Source organism: Mirounga angustirostris, unplaced genomic scaffold (genome assembly GCF_029215605.1).
Source record: "Mirounga angustirostris isolate CCGP_5_RB_7025 unplaced genomic scaffold, mMirAng1.0.hap1 SCAF_15, whole genome shotgun sequence".
NCBI lineage: Eukaryota > Metazoa > Chordata > Mammalia > Carnivora > Phocidae > Mirounga > Mirounga angustirostris.
Window position 1 is genome coordinate 40774960 of NW_026991723.1, and position 24944 is coordinate 40799903.

Here is a 24944-nt window from a genome sequence, read left to right on the forward strand (position 1 = left end):
CATAGATGTAAAAATCCTCTACAAAATATCCGTAAACTGAATTCAACAATACATTAAAAAAATCATACACCATGATCAAGTAGGATTTATTCCAAGGATACAAAAATGGTTCAATATCTGCAAAACAATCAACGTGATACACCACATTAGTAGAATGGTAAAAAAGAATCATGATCATCTCAACAGATGGAGAAAAAGCATTCTACAAAATTCAACATCCATTCATGATAAAAAATCTTAAATTAGGCGTAGAAGGAACATATCTCAACATAATAAAGGCCATATATGACAAGCCCAGAGGAACATCATACTCAATAATAAAAAGCTGAAAGCTTTTCCTGTAGGATCAGGAACAAGACAAGAATGCCCATTTTCACCACTTTTATTCAACTTAGTACTGCAAGTCAGAGCAATAAGGCAAGAAAAAAAATAAAAGGCATCCAAATTAGAAAAGAAGTAAAACTGTTCTTTGCAGATGACATGATATATATAGAAAACCTAAACACCACCAAAAACTGTTAGAACTAGTGAATTAATTCAGTAAAGTTGCAGGATACAAAATCAATATACAAATATCAGTTGTGTATCTATACATTAATAACAAACTATCAGAAAGAGATTTAAGAAAACAATCCCATTTTTTTTTTAAAGAGTTTATTTATTTGTTTGAGAAAGAGAGAGAGACAGAGACAGCATGAGCAGGGGGAGGAGACAGGGAGGGGGAGGAGACAGGGAGAGGGAGAAGCAGACTCCCCACTGAGCAGGAAGCCCAATGTGGGGCTCGATCCCAGGACCTTGGGATCATGACTTGAGCCAAAGGCAGACCCTTAACCCACTGAGCCACCCAGGCGCCCCAATCTCTTAAACGTTTACTATTCTGCTGATGTTTTGTCAACATTCAGTATGCACGTAAATATATATTTAATAAAATCATATAACATATAATATTTATATATATATATTTCTAGGGATTCAAATATTATCACCTTTAAAAAAAATTAATAGGCCAAAGAAAAACTGTTTCCTCCTTCTGAGAGCTTTTATAAAGTCAAACATAACATAAACTGAACATCTATTATGTATCAGATACTTTCACATGTGTTATCTCATTTAATCTCTTATTATTCACATTTTCCAGAAGAGAACATTGTAATTCAGAATGGTTAAACATGGTGTCAAAGGTTATACATATAATAACAAAAGCCAGGCTTTGATCCTAGGGGTGTCTGTTTATAAAGCCAAGATCATTCTATTACCAGGGTTGGCAAACTCAATATAAAGAGTCAGAGAGTTAATATTTTAGGTTTTTTGGGCCACATGACCCTGTCACAACTACTTAACTGTACTATTTAGCCCAAAAGCAACTGTAGACTACATGGAAACAAATGAGAGTAGCTCTGTTTCAATATAACTTTATTAATAAAAACAGATGCAGGGTCAAATTGCCAATCCCTTCACTATACTACAATGCACTTCCTCCTAGAGAACCTCCATTAAGTTTTCATTAACATCACCAAATTGTATTTCTCTCTCTCCTTAAAAAAGTATGACCTTAATCTTACTGGGCAATTTTATTTTAATGCTTTTCTTATTAGGCTCCATTATTTGAAACAGGTTACTCTTGGGGGAATACGTTCAACCTTTTACATCTTCTAACTATAATGCTAATTATATCAGAAATTAATCTATAAATCAAATAAAACTTTTTTTTAAGATTTTATTTATTTATTCATGAGAGACAGAGAGAGAGAGAGGCAGAGGGAGAAGCAGGCTCCCAAGGAGCAGGGAGCCCAATGCGGGACTCGATTCCAGGACCCTGGGATCATGACCTGAGCCGAAGGCAGTCGCTTAACCATCTGAGCCACCCAGGAGCCCTCAGATAAAACATTTCTAAAACTACAGTACTAGCATGCCCTAAATTCTCAGTGTGAAAATGTCAAACATCCATATTTAAAGTTCTCCCTTTTGAACTTTTTTCAGTTATTAGTATCTAATTTTAATTGCTCAATCTTTATTTAATAAGCATAATCATCACAAGACCAAAGTAATATACACAGCCAAGCAACAATAGCAAATATCCTCTTTTACTTATACAAAATGATCATATATAGAGGCACCTGGGTGATGCAGTTGGTTAAGCATCCAACTCTTAGTTTCAGCTCAGGTCATGATCTCAGGGTCGTGAGATCAAGCCCTGCGTCAGGCTCTGCGCTCAGGGAGGAGTGTGCTTGGTACTCTCTCCCTCTCTCTCTCTGCCCCTCCCCCTCATGCATTCCTCTCTAAAATAAATAAATAAATCTTAAAAAAAAAAGATAATATATACATAAATGACCTAAAGACACAGAACTTAACGACCTTATTCTTTAGAAAGGCCCTTCACTCCCTTATTCCAAAATTTAATTATATGTGCCACCACTGAAATTGTTATTTTTAAGATTTAAACAGTATAAAATGATACAAATAGGAAAGAAAAATTCCCCTTCTCCATCAAGGATTCTGGTCTTTCTTCCCTTGCTCCCACTCTACCCTCCTTCCTCACACACACACGGGCACTCTTGTGCATGCTTTCTTTCCGTTCTGTCTGCCTGTCTGCCTCTTTCTCTGACTTACACACACACACACGGTACTTCAAAAACACAATCCAAGTCCAAATAATGCACAAGATCAGACCGAGTATCAACTGTACACACAAAACACAGAAGATAAGATTCAAAAACACATGATCAGATTCAAATCCCAGCTCTACAACTAAAACCAGTTGAATAATTACTAGCTTTGTGCCTTCAGTAACTACCTATTTAACCTCTATTAGTCTCTTTGCTCATCTATAAAAATGGGGGAAAAGTGTACCCCACCTCATGTGGTTGTTGTGTGCATTAAAGTGAGAATGGAAACAACATGCCAACAGCATGCCCAACAGCATGGTGTTGATACGTATATAGTCAAGTACTTAGAACTTGCCACTGCTCTTACTCCCACAACCACCCCTAACATCACCAATCTGGGACAAGTCTTAACTAAGATCTATTGTTATTCCTGTACAAAATGGGAAAAGCACTGTTTCCAATGGTATATAACACAACAATTTTTTAAAGGATTCTGCAAATTCTTCTTTTCGTTATTGTTAAAAGTCAGGGGAGAAAAGTCCCTTTTCTCAAAAACTTAACATTCCTTTGAGAACCTTTAAAAAAATAAGTATTTTTATTCCTGAAAGGAAACAAGAAGTTAGCATTTTTCACTTACTCTCTCATTGTTGTAGGCATTTTTATTTTTATTTTTATTTTTTTTTAAGATTTTATTTATTTATTTGAGAGAGAGAATGAGAGAGAGCGAGCATGAGAGGGGGGAGGGTCAGAGGGAGAAGCAGACTCCCTGCCGAGCAGGGAGCCCGATGCGGGACTCGATCCCGGGACTCCAGGATCATGACCTAAGCCGAAGGCAGTCGCTTAACCAACTGAGCCACCCAGGCGTCCTCATTGTTGTAGGTATTTTTAAACCAAAACATATATACCGAAAGATCTAATATGTTGCTTTTTCAAGAAAGTCACTCAACCCTAATATATAATCATAAATGGATTTGGTTAAAAGGGAACGTCAGATGAAGGTCTACTTTCTCAATCCCAATATATTTTAAAATTAACCAAGTTTAGCGTTTACTTTTGTTGTTTTTTGTTTTCAATCTTCTGCACGTAAAGGAACCACATGTTAATAACTGTATGCTACCGTCATTCTAACATTAGTGGCTATAAACATTTCTTACCAAGTTACGCTTTTTTACTGGAAGAAAGTAATAATAATGGCAGAAAGAAAACATCAGAGCGTAGGAAGTAAGAAGTTCCGTGTAGAAACACAACTGCAGAAAAAGCCAATGATTATCTTCACCCACACAATTGTTAATCCTGGAGAAAAAAGGAAAACAGAAACAGTATTTTAAACTTTAATAAGATGCTCACGTCAGGACCGGGAAAACTGAAAATACACATAAACAACTTCATATATGCTTGACTTTATGGAGCTATGCTAATGCCACTTCAGCCTACAAGCCCACAGCACACAGGAACAGCTATACGCTAAATACGCCACCTCACATTTGGAAAGCTCTTTCTACTTCACAAAGGAAGTCCATGGATGCGATCGGTCTTCAACTCACAACCACCCGGTGTGGCAGGAAGAGCAGATGGCAGTCTCCTCGTTTCATTGGTATGGAAACGGGAACAAAGGAGTGAAGACACTTGCCAGAGGAAGCGACAGTAGCCAAGAGAACAAGAACTTTCTTCTAGATAGTGCTCTTCCATTACAGCATCCCAGCTGTGGAGAGCAATTTGAATGATTCGAAGTAAGAAGACAAACCTGCCACTCTGACCTACTGCTAAGCACTCCCGATTTGTCTTACTTTTCCATTCTATCCTTGGCCGCTGAAAATATATATCCACAAGTATTTACAAATTCTTAGAGCTACAGTTCCACCATGACAACATGAATCATAGCTAGGAAAAATAATTAACGTGGTAACCCTGAAATTTTCAAGGCTGATGCAGGCTGAAAATTTTAGTGTTCCAAATTTTCAGAATATTTTATAATTCCCGCAGAAAACCCTAGTTCAAAACTAGAACTTACCTTGCACAAATGTCTTCATTTCCCTATAGCATTATACTGCCATTGTTTGGGGAAAAAAAGATATAGCTGGTGCAATTCCTAACAAACTGTTGTTTCAAAGGTGTATCATTAAACTTTTTTTTTTTTTTAATCATAGAAGTAAATGCAAAACACAAAGAGGCATTCCCTAAGCTTAAGAGCTCATGCTTTGTAAACATGAAAGTTCCCGTGTTTTGCGACTTGCAAGCAGGGCCTTCACAGAAGTGTGTTCACGTGTGCACTCAAACATACTCTCCAACAGCTATGGCTTCAGTGACTTATCCTTGTCCCATCCTCCTTCACCACCACCTCCGCCCCCCCCCCCCCCCGCTTTAATGATGGCATTCTTAACCAGAGAGCTTTGAGAAATGCAAAGGTACTCAGTTTATATGTAAGAGTTCTCTCAATAACAAACTACTCAGGAAGCCAGAAAGAGAGAAAACCTCCAGGTGATCTGAGAACTGACCTCCAAATCTAAAGCTGTTAGGCAGTTAAGATAATGCAGTTTCTGAAAATATCAAAAAATTTCCTTGCTTCCAATTCACACTATTTCCCTCACCCTCTGATACCTTGGCAATGCCCTATTAAGGAATTCAATCACAAAAGTCCCTCGATCTGTTTAAGGCCTCTGGTCTACCATCCTTCCCTACCTCCAACTCCTTCTACTTCTACTTTTCTTCCCACAAGTACTCTGAGAAGCTGAAAACCACTGCAGAGGCCAACAAACAAGAGAGCTCACCGCCCAATCTTAGAATTTAGATTAATAGCATATTTTTTGTCACCAAGTTAATCTTTATTCCTTAAAAATAAAGAAAGGGGGCGCCTGGGTGGCTCAGTCAGTTAAGCGACTGCCTTTGGCTCAGGTCATGATCTCGGGGTCCTGGGATCGAGCCCCGCATCGGGCTCCCTGCTCGGCGGGAAGCCTGCTTCTCCCTTTCCCACTCCCCCTGCCTGTGTTCCCTCTCTCGCTTTCTCCCTCTCTGTCAAATAAATAAATAAAATCTTAAAAAAATAAAAATAAAAAATAAAGAAAGAATGTTGCTAATCTCCACAGTACCAAAACATCTCCTGGTTGATTATTTTTTAAGCTCAAACTCTTGCATTCTTTTAAAAGGAAGTATCAATATCCAACCATAACATGAACATTTATTATATTCTTAGTTAATCAGAAACATTACTCTAAAAAAGGTTATACAATTGAGTTTTTCAGTGTGGTTACTACTTGCCTAATAATACATGTTTTACCTAGCCTTTTGTTTTTTAATGTATTACTATTGTAACTGTAAGCAGATCGCTGAGGTTTAGAAAATCACTTGAGAATTAATCTGTTTAAATTCAAGGCACATTTTTTAAACATCGGCTATATATTATATGCTATATTATCCCACTGATGGACTTAGACGATTTTAAACTTTTTTTATATAGTAACAAAGTGCTTTTATCTAAAATGCTTTTATTTTTCCTAATCTTGGGAAATTACATTCTGTTTAAATAATCAGTTTATAGTAAAAATCAAATTTTCACTAAAAGCTTGCAAATATTAACTTGTGCTATCAGAGTAAGTTATCAGAAAATATGGGGAACTCTAAATTGGTCAGCATCATCCAGCAAAGCTAAACTCCACCACCGAGTGAACTATAGATAAATGCAGTTATAAATTTAAGAAGCCCATTATGCAGTTAACTTTATATACGTGCATGTGTGTACAAACATAAATATATATGTATTTAGATATATTTACAAAGTGCTACACTATACTAGTTTAAATATTTATACAGAGATCCCATGCTAGGAAAACAGAATTAAATACAATATCTTGTTCACAGATTTTTGTGACAGCTTTGAAATGAGATACAATGCAGAATTCTCACAGCATTTGTTTTCAAAATTCTATTTCTCAACAGAACTGTTTTTAAAAATATTACAAGAGAGCCCCCTATTGACCAAAAATGTTGCCAGTTCAGGAGAATCAGCTAACTGCCTCTTACACACATCCAGCTTGCAGGGAATCTTAATACCTGCGTGCAATACATAATATTGAAAAAAGCTTACAGGGGGAGAAATGAGGCTATCAGAGTATCTGAGATGTGTTATTCTTTAATTAAACAACTGGAAAGGGAAATATAAACAATGCAATGTATACGATTTATTACAGTTAGAGACAGTAACAGCTACTATTTAAGTGCTTTTTCTGTGTCAGATGCTACACTACAATGTTTTACAAACATTGCCTCATTTAATACAACCACCTTAGTTCTCTTGTACACTTGGGTGCATTGACGCTGAACATCAATCTTCTGCTCAAATAGCTCTTTGTTAGAAAAGATAGGATCTCCGTGCAAAAATTACTTTGGCAGTTGATAGAACCTCATAGAACCTGACAGTATCCTTACCGAAGGATTTTTTAAAACTGCATGATTTTAATATAACTTTTATTTAAATCTGCTAAGTACTAAGATTTATTTTTCACTTTTTTTTTTTCTAAAAATAAATCATAGATTTCTTACCACGGACAGTGATGATCCATTCTCCTAACACAGTGGCCGCAGCGGCTACAGTGATGGGAACGCTTTGGTCTCATCAAATTACATTTGTTACATAATTCCCAGAACTCCCGTTCTAGAGAAGGAAATTAAAATCCACTTAATAAAGGCAAATGAGTAATGTTGAAATTTAGCAACAACAGTTTAGATTTTATAGGAAGTCTTCAATATGTATGTCCAAGATTTTTCTTCTTCTACATCTTCACTGTAAAAGAATTTGCCATAAATATTGCTTCTCTATTCTATGCATGTCTTATTCTATACATTTCTAATTTTAAACACTATAATAGTAAGACACCATTAATAGTCAAACTAAGAGATAGAAAATAATGTATTCGGGTTATGGACGTATTTGCTATAAGTAAAAAACAAACTGAGGGTTCTAGAGGGGCTCTAGAGGGGGTGGGAGGATGGGTTAGCCTGGTGATGGGTATTAAAGAGGGCACGTTCTGCATGGAGCACTGGGTGTTATACACAAACAATGAATCATGGAACACTGCATTAATGATGTAATGTATAGTGATTAACATAACAATAAAAAAATTTTTAAAAAATTTAATGACAAATCCCGAAAGCACAACCAATTATATTAAAACAGAATTTTATGTACAAATTAATTTCTAGAAATTTTATTAAAGACTCTAAAGAAGAAATAATTCTGAATCCTAGTTTCATTTATTAAGAAGTCAAAAATCAATCCTATAAGGGCAACTGGGTGGCTCAGTTGGTTGAGTGTCTGCCTTCGGCTCAGGTCATGATCTCAGGGTCCTGGGATCCAGCCCACATCCATCTGGCTCCCTGCTCAGCGGGAAGTCTGCTTCTCCTTCCCCCTCTGCCCCTCCCCTAGCTTGTGCTCATGCATGCACTCTCTCTCTCTCTCACTCACTCAAATAAATGAATAAAAGCTTAAAAAAAAAATCAATCCTATACACTCATTAGAAAAACAGAGATAGCATTCCCACTCCCTAACCATTTTATATTTTTAATATCAGTGAATTCATTTAGGAGTGTTTATGGGAGAGGGTAGGAAAATTTTGTGTTTCAGATGGATTTAGGAGGTATTAGGACGATTTCAGAAGTAAAGATGATTACAAGAAAATTATTATTTAATGGAAATAAGGTAGTTCTTTACAAAACTCTTACAACCAAGTAGCAATTTCCTCTACCTTGTAATTAAAGAGCACACATTTAAGTTTTGTGCTAAAAACATTAAGTTTACAGAAATAAAGTCATTTATTTTCATTATAAATTTTTCTAATCAGATCTATGAGAACTATATGAAAGTCATCTATCAAGACAACTGCTCTATTATACAGAATGTATCTATTTAATATTTGTTGAAATGGAGTTTTACTTTTACAAAATTCTTAAACCTTCCATCACTTACATTTAAACTACACTCTGACCTTGTTAAAAGCATGGGCATAGTAATAGTAAAACTGAGTGAATATTCATATATGTAAAGTATGACCCTAGCACACAGTAGGTGGTCACTAAATGCTTGCTAAAGTATGAATTTTTAAAAATGAACAATTCTAAATATAAGTAAAAGAAGATAATAGTAGGTAGTATTCAATTTTCTCAAAGATACCTTATATTAATTCCATTATTTTAGTTTAATGACCAGGAGTAAAATCAATATACTGGAATTTTCTATAGTGAAGTATTAGGAAAACATTCTGCTATAGAAGAAATCAATAATAATATCAAATTAATTGTTCCAATAATATTAAAGTTGAGAAATTAACTTTTGCATTTAAAATTTCATTTTTTTAATTCTTTATTTAAATTCAATTTAGTTAACACATACTATATTATTAGTTTCAGGGGTAGAATTTAGTGATTCATCAGTTGCATATCACATCCAGTACTCATCACATCACGTGCCTTCCTTAATGCCCATCAGCCAGTTACCCCATCTCCCCACCCACCTGCCCTCCAGCAACCCTCAGTTTGTTTCCTAGAGTTAAGATCCTCTTTCATTTCTTACTTACAGTTCTTATTTTAATAAAAACTTATGTGAGAAAGCAACATTAAAGTTTAATTTAGATGGTTAAATTAGTATTATTTAACTGTAACTGAAATGAAAACTCATTTCATATGTAGCACAATACAATGTCACAAGCAGATTACTCTTTTCCCATTTAGCAAGATGCTCCCAAACATCCCAGTGTTAAAATTCTGAATTCACATACTGCAAGGAATAGAGTCAGGAAGCAGACTCCCCCTGATGAGCTAATTTTCATTAAAAGACAACAGAAAAACTTTAGTTTTTAAAAACCAGTGCCTTAAAATATAAAAATGGTATATTTATACTGGTCATTTCAGCATACGATATTCTAGAGAGTAAAACTCTTTATTTCACACTTGAAATGTTGTATCCTCAGAAAAGAAGACAGCATTTGGTTATAGTGAGAGAAAGCCTGTAATTGTGTAGTCTAGACCACGGGGTGGCAAACTACAGTTCACAGGCAAATCCAGGCCACCACCTGTTTTCATGAGCTAGGAATGGTTTTTACAATTTTCAACAATTGAAAATAAGAAGAATGTGTGATATGTAAAAATCTTGAAATTCAAATTCCAGTGTCCATACATAAAGTTTTATTTGAACACAGTTCAAATGAACACCCATTCCTTTACGTTTTATCTATGGCTGCTTTTGGGTTGCAATGGCAGGGCTGAGGGGCTGTGACAGAGACTGTACGGTCTATAAAGCTGAAAATATTTACTATCTGGACCTGTACGGTAAAGATGGATGGATGGATTCAATTGCTAATTTATGGTAGCTATAGAAAAATTGACAACTGACTTTTTTTAAAGCAAAGAAAAATTTTAAAGGAAAGAAAAATAGAAAAGTGACTTCTTTTAAAGAAAAGAAGACAGACCCCATAAATGCCTGGGTACACCTAAGTAAGTAACCTAGGTAAACAGTATGCCGCTGTGTTGCATGGATCCTCTTAATGCTGTAAATGCATGAATAAACAAAAAGCAAGATTTGGTTTTGTTTTATTTATCCCTCGGAAAGAAAGGAATCACCTTCTAAGTAAGACTTTTAAAGTTTAAAAGTTTAAAGAGGACCTTATTAGGTCCTCTCAATTACTGTATTTCAAACCACAAAGTAATGTTTTAGGGAGAAAAATATAACTTGAAACTATGAAAATCAATACAGCGTTTGGCTCTTCACAGAGGTTCCCTGACAGAATCACTTGCCAATGTAGAAAATAAATGGTAGTAAGTCTCTAACAGATCTCCTTTAAAAAGCAATGTAAGAAATGGGGAGGGGAGCAAAACTACAAGTGAAAACATGACCCTGAGCATTAAGAGCACGTGTCCCTACCACTCAGGGTACAATTTCAAGGGACATTATGACACAAATTTTAAACATGCTACTTTTTTTTTTTTAAACTTGGAAGATTTTGCTCTGTAACAGGGTGATTCTACTCAAAGTGGCTCTAATGATGACAAAAAACACTGAAGTCAAACATGTAAGTTAAGAGCTTGATGATGATAATGTTCTAGGGGCGCCTGGGTGGTTCAGTCGGTTAAGCGTCTGCCTTGGGCTCAGGTCATGATCCCAGGGTCCTGGGACCAAGCCTCATAACTACCTCCCTGCTCAGTGGGGAGCCTGCTTCTCCCTCTGCCTGCCATTCCCCCTACTTGTGCTCTCTCTCTGTCAAATAAATAAACAAAATCTTAAAAAAAAAAAAAGAAAATGTTCTAAAATTGATTGGGGTGGGACGCCTGGCTGGCTCAGTCAGTAGAGCATGCAACTCTTATCTCTGGATTAGGAGTTCAAGCCCCAACATACATACGTACGTACATTCATAAAATTGATTGTGGTAACAGGTGCACAACTCTGTGGACATACTGAAAGCCCTAAACTGTACATCTGAAATGGGTGAATCATGGCATGTGATTTATACTCAATAAAGCTGTTTTTTTTAAAGTTAAGAGATTAAATAAAATCATTTCATAAAACTTGAAAATGACATAAAGTAATATTTCTATATTTAAAGCATGCATGGGATTAATTTGAATAATATAAATAGACATTTAATGATTTCATTTGACCATTTCATCTACATCCTCAGAAGTTTATAAAAGTCAAATTCTGGGGATCTTTGTGTGGGACAGCAGAACCTCTTATATTCAAACTGCCTCATATATTTGGCAGGTCACATAGATACTAAATTTACTTAAAATCGATTATAAAACAGAAAGTCATGTAAAATATTTCAGAGTAATTCAATTAAAACATGGTTAAAATCAAAAGTATTAGGGCTTAAGTTTCCTTTCCTAAAGAATTCAATTATATGAAACTGCTCAACCTTAAAACAGTGATGAATAAATGTCACTTCTTATAGCCCCAACTCTCTAGTCATGCTAATGTTATTTTTTTACTGTTAAAATTTTGTTATTTTTTACTAAGTTAAAACCATATTTACAAAATAATCAGGAAATCAGCATCACGAGGCACATGATGACTTCAATATTCCCCAGAATCAAAGCAAAGGTGAATAAAGGGCTCAAATTATTAACCTCTATATAGAGGCGTGGTAAAAAATATGATGGAGACAAGTATTGGGGTGTCACCGCAGCTCTATAACAACCTGCTCGGTGACCTACAGAGGACAATCTACACTTGATTATTCAGTCTACCTACCTCATGCAATTACCATGAGGATCAAATGATAGGAGATAGTAAAGGACTTTGGAAATATTAAAATACAATAAATGAATGTGGTGGTGGTTGTTTTTTTCAATTGGGCAAAAGGTAAAGTCTCCGGGACTCAGTGAAGAAACCTAGGCCAAATGTCAACTGAGATCAGAAAGAATGCAGACATCCGAACAGCAACAAGATACCATGGAGTCTTCCATCACTAGGGTCTATAAGCTAAAGGTAACACGGTGGTTGAACACAGATTCAGTTAGGCCTATAGACACACCTCGTTTAGTATTCACTTAAAACCAATGTTTTTAAATTTTTAATTTTTTGTTAATTTTTTTAAATCACAAACGTGCTCTTAAAAACTGTAATTCTCTGGGGCGCCTGGGTGGCTCAGTCGTTGAGCGTCTGCCTTCGGCACAGGTCATGGTCCCAGGGTCCTGGGATCGAGCCCCGCATCGGGCTCCCCGCTCGGCGGGAAGCCTGCTTCTCCCTCTCCCACTCCCCCTGCTTGTGTTCCCTCTCTCACTGTCTCTGTCAAATAAATAAATAAAAAATCTTAAAAAAAAACAAAAACTGTAATTCTCTGTTTTCTCTTTAAAAATTGTAAGATCTATGAATACCGGGCCTACGTGACAATTTCACTGCAGCTACTGCCTTTGGATATGAGATTTTCAATATGAAATAGTTCTTTCTTGGCCCCTTTCACTGATTTGCAGTATCTGATACATGTAGGCATTTGAGTGACCACTGCACACCAAAGATTTTATCAGAAATGGGTCTTTTTTTTTTTTTATGTTCAATTAGCCAGCATATAGTACATCATTAGTTTTTGACGTAGTGTTCAATGATTCGGTAGTTGCGTGTAACACCCAGTGCTCATCACATCACGGTCCTGAGTTAGGAAAAGGTTGCTTCTCTAATTTTCTAGAAACACTGGGCTTTAGAAATGAAGGAGGCAATACATCCATCAATGTGTTAGAGAGCCTTTCTTTGGGTTAGGTTAGTTGAGAAAACAGATTCCGTACAAATTGCAGACTGCCACCCTCCCCGCCCAAACACACACAAAAACTGAGAGTGATGCTGCTTCTCTAAGTGAATAAAAACGAAATACTCGACACTGTTCTCAGAAACTTCTACAGTCACATAAACATCAGTGTCTTATCATTCCCATTTAATCATTAAATTTGCAAGGCCACGTATGTCCCTAAATGATGGGTCTCAAAAAACAACATTCAGGAACTCAAGGGAGACTCACTCCCTTAGTGACTTGCCACTAATCTAATTTCAGAAGGAATTAATAGGTTCCCCAATTTTTTACACACTGGAATCACCTGGAATCTTTGAAAAATGCTGATACCTGGCTCCTACCTCCATACATTATAATTTAATTAATATGGGATTGGGATCAGGACACTGAGATTTTTTTTTTTTAATTATTTATTTATTTGACAGAGAGAGAGACACAGCGAGAGAGGGAACACAAGCAGGGGGAGTGGGAGAGGGAGAAGCAGACTCCCCGCTGAGCAGGGAGCCCGATGCAGGGCTCAATCCCAGGACCCTAGGACCATGACCTGAGCCGAAGGCAGACGCTCAACGACTGAGCCACCCAGGCACCCCAGGACACTGAGATTTTTAAAAGTTCCCTTGGTGACTCTAATGTCAGCAAGGTTGGAAAGCACTGAAGTACTACAGAAAGTGTTCTGATTCTCTAATGTCCAGCGAAGTCATAGGAATGTCTCCTTAGAAGAAAGTACAGAGAGTTCTCAAAGTTTATAGAACAAATGATCAGAAAGTGAAACTGAGGAAAGAGAGTTCCTGACGTTTACTATACCTGGCATGTAATAAAACAAGCAATACATTTTCAATTCATTTTTGTGGTTCAAATTGTTATTGTGCAATAAGGTGACCCCAAACTACCTTCAATTGACACTAAAATAAAAAGCTTTCAAATTTTTCACTGAATTGTTAAACTTGGAAAAATGTAGGCAATAGTATCATTACACTACAAATATTTACTCTAAGCAATATTCTATTTATAATATCACCAAGAGAGGGGCACCATCAAAAAGATCCCTTTATTAAATAAAAATATATCAGGTACTTATGTATCATTCAACAAGCATTTACCCAGCATCTACTAAGTGACAGAGATGGGCACTAAGGATACAGCACTGAACAAACGAAGAAAACAAAACAAAAAATCGACACCCTCACAGAGGCTATATAGGTATAGAGTAGGAGACAAGAAAAACAAGTAAAGTACAAAGAGGCAGAGAGTGGGGGATACCGGGAGTCAGCTGGGATTTGCGATTTTAAATAAAATAATACATTATATGAAAAAAGAAAAAAGAAGAAGATAGCAGGAGGGGAAGAATGAAGGGGGGAGAATCGGAGGGGGAGACAAACCATGAGAGACGATGGACTCTGAGAAACAAACTGAGGGTTCTAGAGGGGAGGGGGGTGGGGGGATGGGTTAGCCTGGTGATGCGTATTAAGGAGGACACGTTCTACATGGGGCACTGGGTGTTACACGCAAACATGAATCATGGAACACTACATCAAAAACTAATGATGTACTGTATGGTGATTAACATAACATAATAATAAAAAAAAAAGAAGTCTAGAAAGGAAACATCGGAGAAAAGACTTGAGAGTGGTGTTAGAGAACATATATAATGAATACATACTAAAGGCTATAAAATACATTCACAAAGTTAATAATGCCGAGAGAGCAAAAGTGATCAATCTGAAGAGCGCCATACCTCCGTGTGGAATCTTAGGGTTCTCGGGGAGTCTTCCTGGATCAGTAAATGAGGCCCTCACTAAAGCAACCAGACAAAATATGGCAATGCCATAGAATACTTTGAAATAAATAAGAAAGTTAAGTAAATAAAATCAGTCATTTATTCTTCAAAACACTTTATCAAAAAGCATATTCAAAGTTTAAATGCATGTTTTAATTAATGCCATCAGAATAAATAATTTTCAAAACTAAAATGGAAAAATGATTAAATAAAATAATTAAATATTCATTTCATTCATCAAATACTACTGCCAAGAGGACTATCTCATACATATTAACTTTAAATATTATTTTGCATAATAACTGATAAACTTGTTATAAATCAGATTTTTTATTAACAGAGATTCCTTGTCAATAATGGCATAAATGGGCTCCCTTTTAATTACTACATCTACTATATTTGACAGAATCAAAGCAGTATTTTAAAACCCATCCTACAATTAAACTTTTTCATTACCTCTAACTGGCTATCTTCAAACTTACTTTGAGTTAGAGATATTCAATTGCTCCTTTTAATTGAGCTTAAGATATTGATGTAATGTGAAAATAAAGAATCTAAAAATTTTGAGTTTTTAAAAGAATAACTAGAAAAACAACAGTAAGGAAAAACAGATTCATTCATTATAATTCTACCTTTTAAATGAATAAAAAAATAGGCATTTGGCGGGGGAGGGAGGAGGCCCGGCACCAGTAAGAGGAAACTCAGTTTGAGTGCTAACTCCAGGAATGATTGCATGGTACTGGTCAGTTTTATCACTTGTGTAATAGAGATTGTATTTCCCACAGCCCTTGTGAGGCCAAAATGACATAATGTACAAGGAAACTCCAAATGCCACGTACATGTAAAACATATCATTTCAGTCTTACTCTTTTAATCATAAGCAAGCCATCACCAAATGAACAACAGCAGAAAATAATTATCCAGAAGTTCAAAGTGTTATCATAATCAACGTAATTAGTAATCTTTGTATGATGAAAGCCTCATTTCTCAGTAATGTATATCATCTTCATTCTTAAAACTCCTTCCACATTTGAAATAAGTACATAATAGAAACATTAAAAATACACACAGACACACACAAAATAGCACTACTGTGCCAGTTTCAATGTAAACAAAACGACCTATATATACTTTGCAGTTAGCCATGGAGATGATACATCTATCCAACCCTGCAAAATCTATAAAAGCCAGTCTTTTTTAAAACTTCCCTAATTTAGTAAGTAACTTAATATTAATAGTGCTGATAGCATTAAAAGAAAAGTTATCATAGTGATACTATACTCCAAAAATATTCACAATGAGAAAACTAATTATATAAAGAAATAAAGATCAGGAACTTACTTATTATTAATATGCCTGGAATATGTCCTTCTTCATAGTGAGGAAAGAGGACAATTTTGGGAATTAAAACAATATTGTATAACCAGACAAAGACAATCAAACCCATGCAGCACCAACCATGTGGGTCAACAACAAAGTGAATCCGGAGACCCATTTTGCAGTCCTACAACTGCGTGCCAACCCACAAGGAAAGACGATCCTAAGGAGAGATGACAAAGAAAAAAAATTACTTACGTAGAAAAAATTATTTGACTGAAACACAACTACATTACCAGCAACTATAAGATGACGCCGAGTTTTCTTTGGATATTTTTGACAAAATGAAACACATCACAAAACAAAGAGAAGTTTCAGGATATTCAAACTTCATCAGAGGCTTCAAATCATTTAATTCCAATTTTTACTATGAGTTGCTATCACAGAGGATAAATTAGCAATACCTTCTGAAGCTAAACACAAGTCTGTCCTTAACCCAGCAATTCCATGTGTAAACCCAAGAGAAATGAGACACATGTCAAAAGATATGTGCAAAATATTTTAGTAGTTTTAATCATTAGACTAACTGATGGTCATACAAGTCAAAACAGTCCTCCTGTGGTGGGAGGGGAACATAAGGGAAACTTTGAGGGGCTAGAATTGTTCTCTATCTTGACCTGGGTGGTGTCTCATGGGTATATACCTATGTAAAAATTCACTGTACTGTGTACACTTAAGATTTGTGTGATTTATTTTAATTTTAAACCACAATACAATGCCTAATCATTTTGAAAAATAAAAAGCGGAAAGTAATCACAAGTTGCCAAAAATATTTAAATTCACAGAACAAAGCCCAACTAATCTTACTACTATCAATTCAAGAAGACTCCTGTTTAAATGGAGCTTTTTTCACTGAGCGTTAACAAAATGCTAATCGACCTTCCAGTGAGACACTTAAAGTTGATACTTCTATATTGATGGTACCAAAAAAGGTAATTTAAAATATATGCCTACCTTAGTAGATGAAATTTATAAGGCTTAAACAGGAAATTATAAGGTCAAGGGGGCACCTTTTACATAAAATAAAATGGAATAATACAATAGCAAACTAGGACAGTGTTTCTCAAACCTGTCAGCAAACTGGAATCGACTGAGGAGCTTTTTAAAAATACTTATTCCCAGGCCCCATTCCAGATCTACTGAATCATAATTCTTTATGGAACAAAAGCTCAAAAACCAATAAAATGTTTTAAAATGTTCCCCAGGTGTCTCTGATAGTGCACACTGGTGTCTAGAAACCACTGATCCAAAAGCTTCCCTAAAACTTCCATGTTAGGGCAATGAGTTGAATTCAGTTCAACAAATTTATTCACAGAGCTGCCATAACATACCAGTTATTATAGATAAATGATGAATGAGATGTGGTCTTTGCTTACAGTAACTAACAGTCTACTGGGGAAAAGAGTCAGAAAAATGCGTTTAGTACAACTTGTTAAGTACCAGAGATGTGGACAAGAAGTCACCAGAGGCAGGAGCATCTAGTTAAATTAGGGCAAGACTTCCTCTAGGTGGTGAAATCAGAGTTCAGCTTTAAAAGATGAGTAAAAGTTATCCAAGCAAAGAAAAGTGACAACAATACTGCAAACAGAAAGAAGAGCAGGTGGTATACAAGAGTAAAAATTGTAGGAGGTATTACAAATTGCCATCATAAGTCATAAAGTTCGCAGTGGAGAGTGAGGGGTGAGAAATAAGGGGCTACCTCGTGAAAGACATAAAGATGCCACGTTAGAATGCTAAGACTTCATTCTTTGGCATTGGAAAGCTACTGATGCAAGAAGTTAACATAATGAGATTTATATTTTAAATAAAGTATTGAAGCTCTGGTGTCTAGGATAAAATTAAAGATCAGTTAAGCCAAAAAAAAAGCCAAAATTAGGTTTGAGAAGAGATCAACTGAGGAAACAGGTACAATCAAATCAGTATGTTTTACTAACTGACTGGATATTAGGGGTTACAGAGGAAAGAGTCAAGAAGGACTTGGAGATTTTCATCTTCTATCCCTCACTATCACCAGTTGGAGAGCTTCAGGGTGCCGCCCCTTAGAGGCCCTGCCAATGTTCTTTAAAGCTACAAAGCTACCAGAACAAAGAAAAAAAAAAGATTTAGGATTAGCTAATTTTAAAGTAATACCCTGATCCTATTATCCTTAGAACATGCAAATACTGGAGCAGCAGAAAAAAAAAGACAAGAACTTAAACGCAACACCACCCAACTGTTTAAATCAGATATGGTCTAAATTAGTACTTATGTATGAATTTTAAAATAGGAATAGTGCCTAGGCCTTTAAAAAAGTAAAAGTTGAACTTCATTACCTTTTAATTAGAAAATTACAAGACCTATCAGTATCATTAAAGGAAGGAAAGTCACAGAGGATAAAGTATGCTATTTAATTTACTGGGTATCATTTTTTTAAAAACTAAAGGAGCTCAAATACAAATGATAAGCTGTCTACATAGCTAAAATGAGAAACATTAAAAAGAATGTTTTTTTTACAGTCTTGCCAACCATCAAGTGCCAAAAGAAATGACAGAAGGCTCTGTCTCTCAACATGTTCAATATTATTAACTTCATGTACCTTCTTTCTTGTAATGTTTCAGTTCCAGACAGGACTGAAAAACAGACTCTGAATTCCAATCATCACAGAGAACAGAGTAATTTCATTACTTATTTCTAAATTTATTAATATTAGAAACAGAAAAGCATTCAAGCCAGCAGAAGTATCAAACACTCATTCATGTTTCTGAACTCTATTTGTATCCTCCTCTACCACAGAATAACAAGCTCTTCTCAGGAGATTCCTCACAACTGAAGAATACTAGATACTGAAAAGCATACTTGAAGGTGTCTGATTTTCCTGCACGTGAGCATATATAGACAACAGGCTCTAAAAGAAAAAGCATCCCCAAGGAAAAGCAAGCAAAGAATAGAAAAATAAAACAATGAGTAAATAAGATGTTGAATTGTTTTTTAAATACCTGGTGAGTGAAAATTAGTGCCACATAAGCTTTATGGCTAGCTGTAGAGAAGCAAACAGTAGTCTTCGAAGAGCTCCAAATCAGATTACAACCAGCAACACGTACCTGGTTGAGTGGTAGGATCACTCCACTCAGTTAATATCTCCCAGGCGTGGCTTATGGCTGAACAGAAACTATTACACATCCTGAGCCACAACCAAACTGAACACAGCGCTGCTACTCGGTCTTAAGGGTGGCATTTGTAAAATACTTTCATTAGCCAGAGATTCTAACACGCTAATTTGTATATTACAAGGTGAGTTCATAACTCAAACTTTGATGTAACTAGTGGACATACTGGTACTTCAACATTTCTTAAGATTGTTATCTGGTAACTCTACTTGAGTGCTGTGACTAACTTCATTAATGATGTAAATTACTACAGCACCAACTTTTTTTTTTAAAGATATTATTCAACTCTAATAAACTAGACTACATAAATACTTACAATGTCCAAACTATTCTAGGAGGAAATGACCTTTTCTTGCCTTTTTAGGCCACTAGATTTTACCATGTATTTTCCTCAGGAAGAATGCTCGAATCCACTACGAAAAGAAAGGGATGGAAAACTATTATAGGACCAAAAACTATAAAATCAAAATGCAGCTTTTAGAAAATGATAGAAATTAGCCAAGATAATATACAAGAAATCTAGCCAAATGTTCTCTCTAAACTTAGTTTTATATGACTCTCCACCTCAGCCAGTAGTCTTACGAATGTTCCATGAATATGAAAAAAACATTCCCTCTCTCATTCCTCCTATCTGAAATGTCCCTACCATTTTGCTCACTCTATTTAAATTCAATTCACACTTCAAGGTCAATTTGAATCTCATTCTCCAGATGAAATTTTTCCTGCCACCTCAGTTCACAGTGATTTTCCTCTTCTAAATTCCAAATACAAAACAAAACTAGTACAAGAAAATAGCAAGTGGTTTTATAATCTCAAAATGAGGAAGACCTTCACAAACAAGACCTTCACAGACGAGACCACATAAAGATTAAAATTTCTGAGGCCTAAAACACATACCAAAAACAAAGTTAAAAGACAAAGTATCCCTTTTAAAAAACATTACAACATATGACTGGTAAGAGGCATACAAGATAAATACACAGAGAAGCAATTCACAAAGAAAAAAAATTTAATGGCTAATCATTACTGATTAGGAAAATGTGAAATAACTAGGTATGTTTTTTCATCCTTTGTACTCACAAAATTTTGGAAAGATTACCCAATGATGAGAGAGCACAGAGAAAAAGACACTCCCACCCATTACTGTGATGCATGTAAACTGATACAATCATCTTTAGAGGGCAATGTAGCAGTATCTATTAAAAAGTCAAACTCTCTGACCCTTTGACAAACTATTTGACCCAGCAGTTTTATGTCTAGTAAGAGCTACCAAAGTACCCATCAGAGTGTGGAGGGACATGTACATTCAAGGTGTTTCACACAGTGCTTTTTTGTATTCACAAAAATTGGGCACAACATCAATGTTCATGAAGAGGGAGGGGAATGATCAAATAAATTATAAGACATCCAAGGTGTAGAGTTATTTCCAAGCTACTGCAATTAAAAAAAAAAAGGAGGTAGATCTAAATCTGCATATGGCTACCCACACGTAGTGTTGAATGAAAGAAAGGAGGTTATGAGAAAGAAAGGAGGTTATGAGAAAAAGCTTAACAGTGGTTTCCTGGAGGAGAGGAGGATAATGAGAGACTAGGAAAAGGTATAAGGGAACATTCTGATTCCCTCATAAAGATCTCTATCTTGGTATGAATTTGAGATACACAGGTTGTGAACGTGTCCAAAGTCGGCAAATGTACACTTAAGAATGGTGCATTTCATGGTATGTAAATATACCTTTTAAAAAGCCCTATAAACCAACATTGAACTCTAGCTAATGATATGTAGGCTGAAGTATCAGGGAGGGGGCAGAAGGAGGAAATGTACTAATGTCTGCAATTTACTATGAAATGGATCAAAAAAAAATAAAGTGGATTGACGGATGGACAGAGAGATGGTTGAGCATGTTATGAAGTTTAATAAAATATTAGTTGTAGAATCTAGGTGATAGGTATTCAGATGTTACACCATAAAATTTTTTCAACTCTTCTGTTTAAAATTTTCATAACTGAATGTTGCAGGGGAAAGCAAATTATAGAAAAGTTTGTATAACATGATTCTTTTAAAAAAAAAACAAACATGTATTAGTAATTTCTATATATGTACAGAGGAAAAAAGTATAGAAGAAAACATATCCATCAAACTGTTAACATGAGTGGTTATCACTGGGCTGAGGAAGGATAGAGCAGTGCAAAGCAAGCTTTCACATCTCATGTATGGATTATGTGTTCTTCTAGGTTTATTAATAAAGATATGTACTTCTAAATTCTTTTCAACCAACTGAAAAATAAAGATTACCTAGGGGTTCTGATTAGACACTACAACCTTGTACACAAGATGTTTCATTTAAGCTCTCTTTATCGCTACATTTATTAACCTAATATTAAGTGCGTTTAAAGTTAATATTTTTTAAAATGCAGTGTAGAAGCATCACCTGTAAAGCCACGTCAGATTTGTGTTTCTGAAATTTGTATTACTTACAGATTATTTTTCTCTATGGAAAAAGAAATTTCTTATTTAAGAAATATCTAGTTAAAATTTAATATGAAAAAATTTAAATAAACATAATGTAACTACAATTATCTTTTTTTTGCAAATGGATAACTGTTAAATGCACCTAAAAATAAGACTTTAAGGACACTATGCCACATAATACAGAAACATATTCCCATGTAAAATTAAATGTAGACTTACCACTTGCAAATTCACCAAGATGTGTTGTAATTTTTCTGGTGCTTGCATTTAGAGGTTTTATCTTGATTCATTCCTTTTTTAGTTACATCCCAGCAAATGGATCTCTCCTCAGTAACAGTTCTCCATGAGAATCTATTAATGGTTTAACAAATAATGATCTCTTACAAAGATAAAAACTGTAAGCCGCTAAATAGTCTGTGAAAATGTCAGTTACGAAAGTTTTAAATTCACAAATAAGATCAACTCCACCTGATTGTGTGTTTTCATACCCTACCCCATCCCCCCAATCTGCAATTGATTGCCACTGTACAGGAAAGTTCTCTCCTTTGAAACCACCCAGTTCCCAGAAAATCAAATTACTATTGTATGTCCAACACTTGGGCTTCATCAAACTTCCTAACCACAAATCACAAAGTGACAACAGACTCTGAGATCACTGATGAGACAAAATGCAATGGAATGTCTATCAAGATGTGAGGCTGGGAACTATCCCATCACAACTGATAAACATAAACTAAAGAGTTTAAAATAGAAGCAAGTTTTAGTTTAAAATATTTTAAGGAAAAAAGCTATCCTCCTGTAATGAACCATTAAGAGAATCAGCCATAAAAGTTAGTTTCTACAGTCCAAGCTTAAACAATAATAAAGAGTTCTAGATAACATATATACACTGATTATGTATTTTATTAGTTCACTTAGCATCGATTGACTAAATACTATGCTTTTGCACAGGATACAGATAAAAAAGAGATGAGCCCCATCCTCAGTGAAGACAGACTAGTAAACAGACCAGATCAATATCTTTGTAAGACAAGGTGAGATAGAGGGCAAGACGGCAGGAATGCATCTCATATAGTAAGGGTATTAGCTCATGGAACTTTTTTCAGTTATGGGAATATTTACGTGCATACTAGGTTGTAGTACAAAAGGTATTTCCTATGGTGAGTTGCCATCAGGAAAAGGTTTCTGGAGAGAGTGAAACCTGTGAGTTAGCTAGTCAAAGAATGAGGCTCTTCTGAACAAGGGAGCGAAATATGCAAAAGTATAGAGCAGGCAGAGAAAACCTAAGTAAACTGAAATTACTAGAGTCATTGCATATGGAAAAATGGGGTAAAACATGTTTAACCTTTCGAACACACTCACCTCTAAGAAATATATTTCGTAACATTACCAGTACACACAGAAATATATGATATGAGAATGTTCTATACTCATTAAATGATATAATTGAAAAAGTTTAATGAAATATTTGCCCTTACTACATGTGATGTACTCTGATACTGTTATTCTATTTTACCCTAGTTCATTTTAATAAAAATATATAATGTTGGTCATAGCCCACTAAAGGGATTCCATAACCCACAACAAAAGAGTAATCTAAGAGGGAAAAACACTGTTAAACCATGCTAATGAATTTGGACTTTGCACTGAACACAGTGGAAAACCACTGCAGGATTTTAGGCGGAAGAATGCCATGATGAAGTTCACATTTTGGAAAGAACAGCAATACTATGAAGGATGGACTTGGGTGGATGGATAAAGCTCCAAAATGGACTACATAAAATAAGCTAGGCTTACTGGTTACCCAGGTGAGAAATGAGGGCACGTGGGAAGACCAAAACAGTAGTGACTTGTAAGGGGAGTGTGGAGGAGCAGGGGTAAAGAAGGAATACTTAGGACAGGAGACATGCTGGAAAGGGGCAGATTAAGAATTTAACGAGTAAAATTGACAGGACTTGGTGATCAATTGGAAGCAAAGGGCAGACTGTAGGTTTTTGGCTTAGGGACTATGTGAAGGGTGGTACCATTCTCCAAGACAGGAAATGAAGGACAAGTTACGAGTTTCTTAAGCATACTGTTTACCATAGCAAAAGGAAAGTTTTACACACTAAGGATGTGAGAAATGTATCAAAATCCTTAGTATTACATTTCCATTCCCCTTATAGACTTTTTAAATTGGATTTTCTCCCAGCGTCAATTTTTCTATGGTCATGATTGTTAGATTGTCCAATGTGATTTGTTTCACTTTCTAAGATAATTTACAGTGCTTTCCTTGCCCGCACCTTTGATTTCTTAGGGACAAAATATGGAATGACAAAGTACAGGAGCTGCTACTCTAATAGCAAATGAATGAATTCATCTTCTTCTAGACAAAATCGCAAGCAGAATTAAATGCAGTACAACAAAATGTCTGAGACGGCCAAAGTCAATAATCTGCTATGGCGAGGACTCCAGGGTGGCTTCCTAATGTCTCAGCAAGACAGTACTTCCTGTCAGTGTTATTAGGTAACAGCCCAAGTCAAACGTCTATGAGTCAAACCCCGGTCACTCACTGGCTTGGACTCAAGGAAAACTCCTACTTTACATTTTCAGTTATTACAGCTACACTGAAGCATAGCATTTACAACGGGATGCCCATTTTATCAAATTCAGCAGCATCACCGACATCATGGAATCAAATCTCACCTATGAGGTACAGAAACAATGCTAGGCTTAAAACTCCATGTAAATTTGGGATAACGAAGAATATCCAAAGTTCTATAACTATAAAAGGTCATAAAGTCATTAAATATTTTTAACATTATGTCTGAAAGAATATAATCAACAATTCACAGAGCAAACCAAAAAAAAAAAAAAATTTCCACAGAAAGTTCCGAAAACGGTTAATATATGGATATATAAAATTTAAACTTATAATTGCACCTTAAAATGAAGTTACAACTACATACTTTTAAACATATTTAAACTTCTGATGTTATCTACTCTGAAAATTGGCCAAGATAAATAATTCTACCTAAAATACCAAGCTACAGGGGCACCTGGGTGGCTCAGATGATTAGGCAGCTGACTCTTGATTTCGGCTCAGGTCATGATCTCAGGGTCCTGGGATAGGTCCTGAATCAGGCTCCACACTCTCTTTGCCCCTCCCCTTGCTCCTGCTCTCTCTCTCTCTCTAAAATAAATAAATAAATCATTTAAATATATATGTGTGTGTGTATATATATATATAAAGATTAAAAAATGTATCAGGCTATAGCTGTCTCCAATAATTAGCCAAGGGGGTAGTTCAATTTTTAAAATA

The 24944-nt window shown here is 35.6% G+C and overlaps 1 protein-coding gene across 6 annotated transcripts in view; it reads right to left on the bottom strand.

The window, feature by feature from the left end:
• The window catches only part of ZDHHC21 (zinc finger DHHC-type palmitoyltransferase 21), a 95594-nt gene that overhangs the window by 65590 nt on the left and 5060 nt on the right, over positions 1–24944 (bottom strand). For all 6 annotated transcript variants that reach the window (XR_010407898.1, XM_064580062.1, XM_045882424.3 and 3 more), the window contains exons 2-6: positions 21863–21994; positions 15993–16191; positions 14610–14708; positions 7143–7254; positions 3761–3899 (exon numbers count right to left, since the gene is read on the bottom strand). Coding sequence is in view for 5 of the 6 variants with exons in the window: in XM_064580062.1 (XP_064436132.1) it covers positions 3761–3899; positions 7143–7254; positions 14610–14708; positions 15993–16146 (504 nt within the window). In the remaining variant the exon portion in view is untranslated. The remainder of the gene's footprint in view (positions 1–3760; positions 3900–7142; positions 7255–14609; positions 14709–15992; positions 16192–21862; positions 21995–24944) is intronic.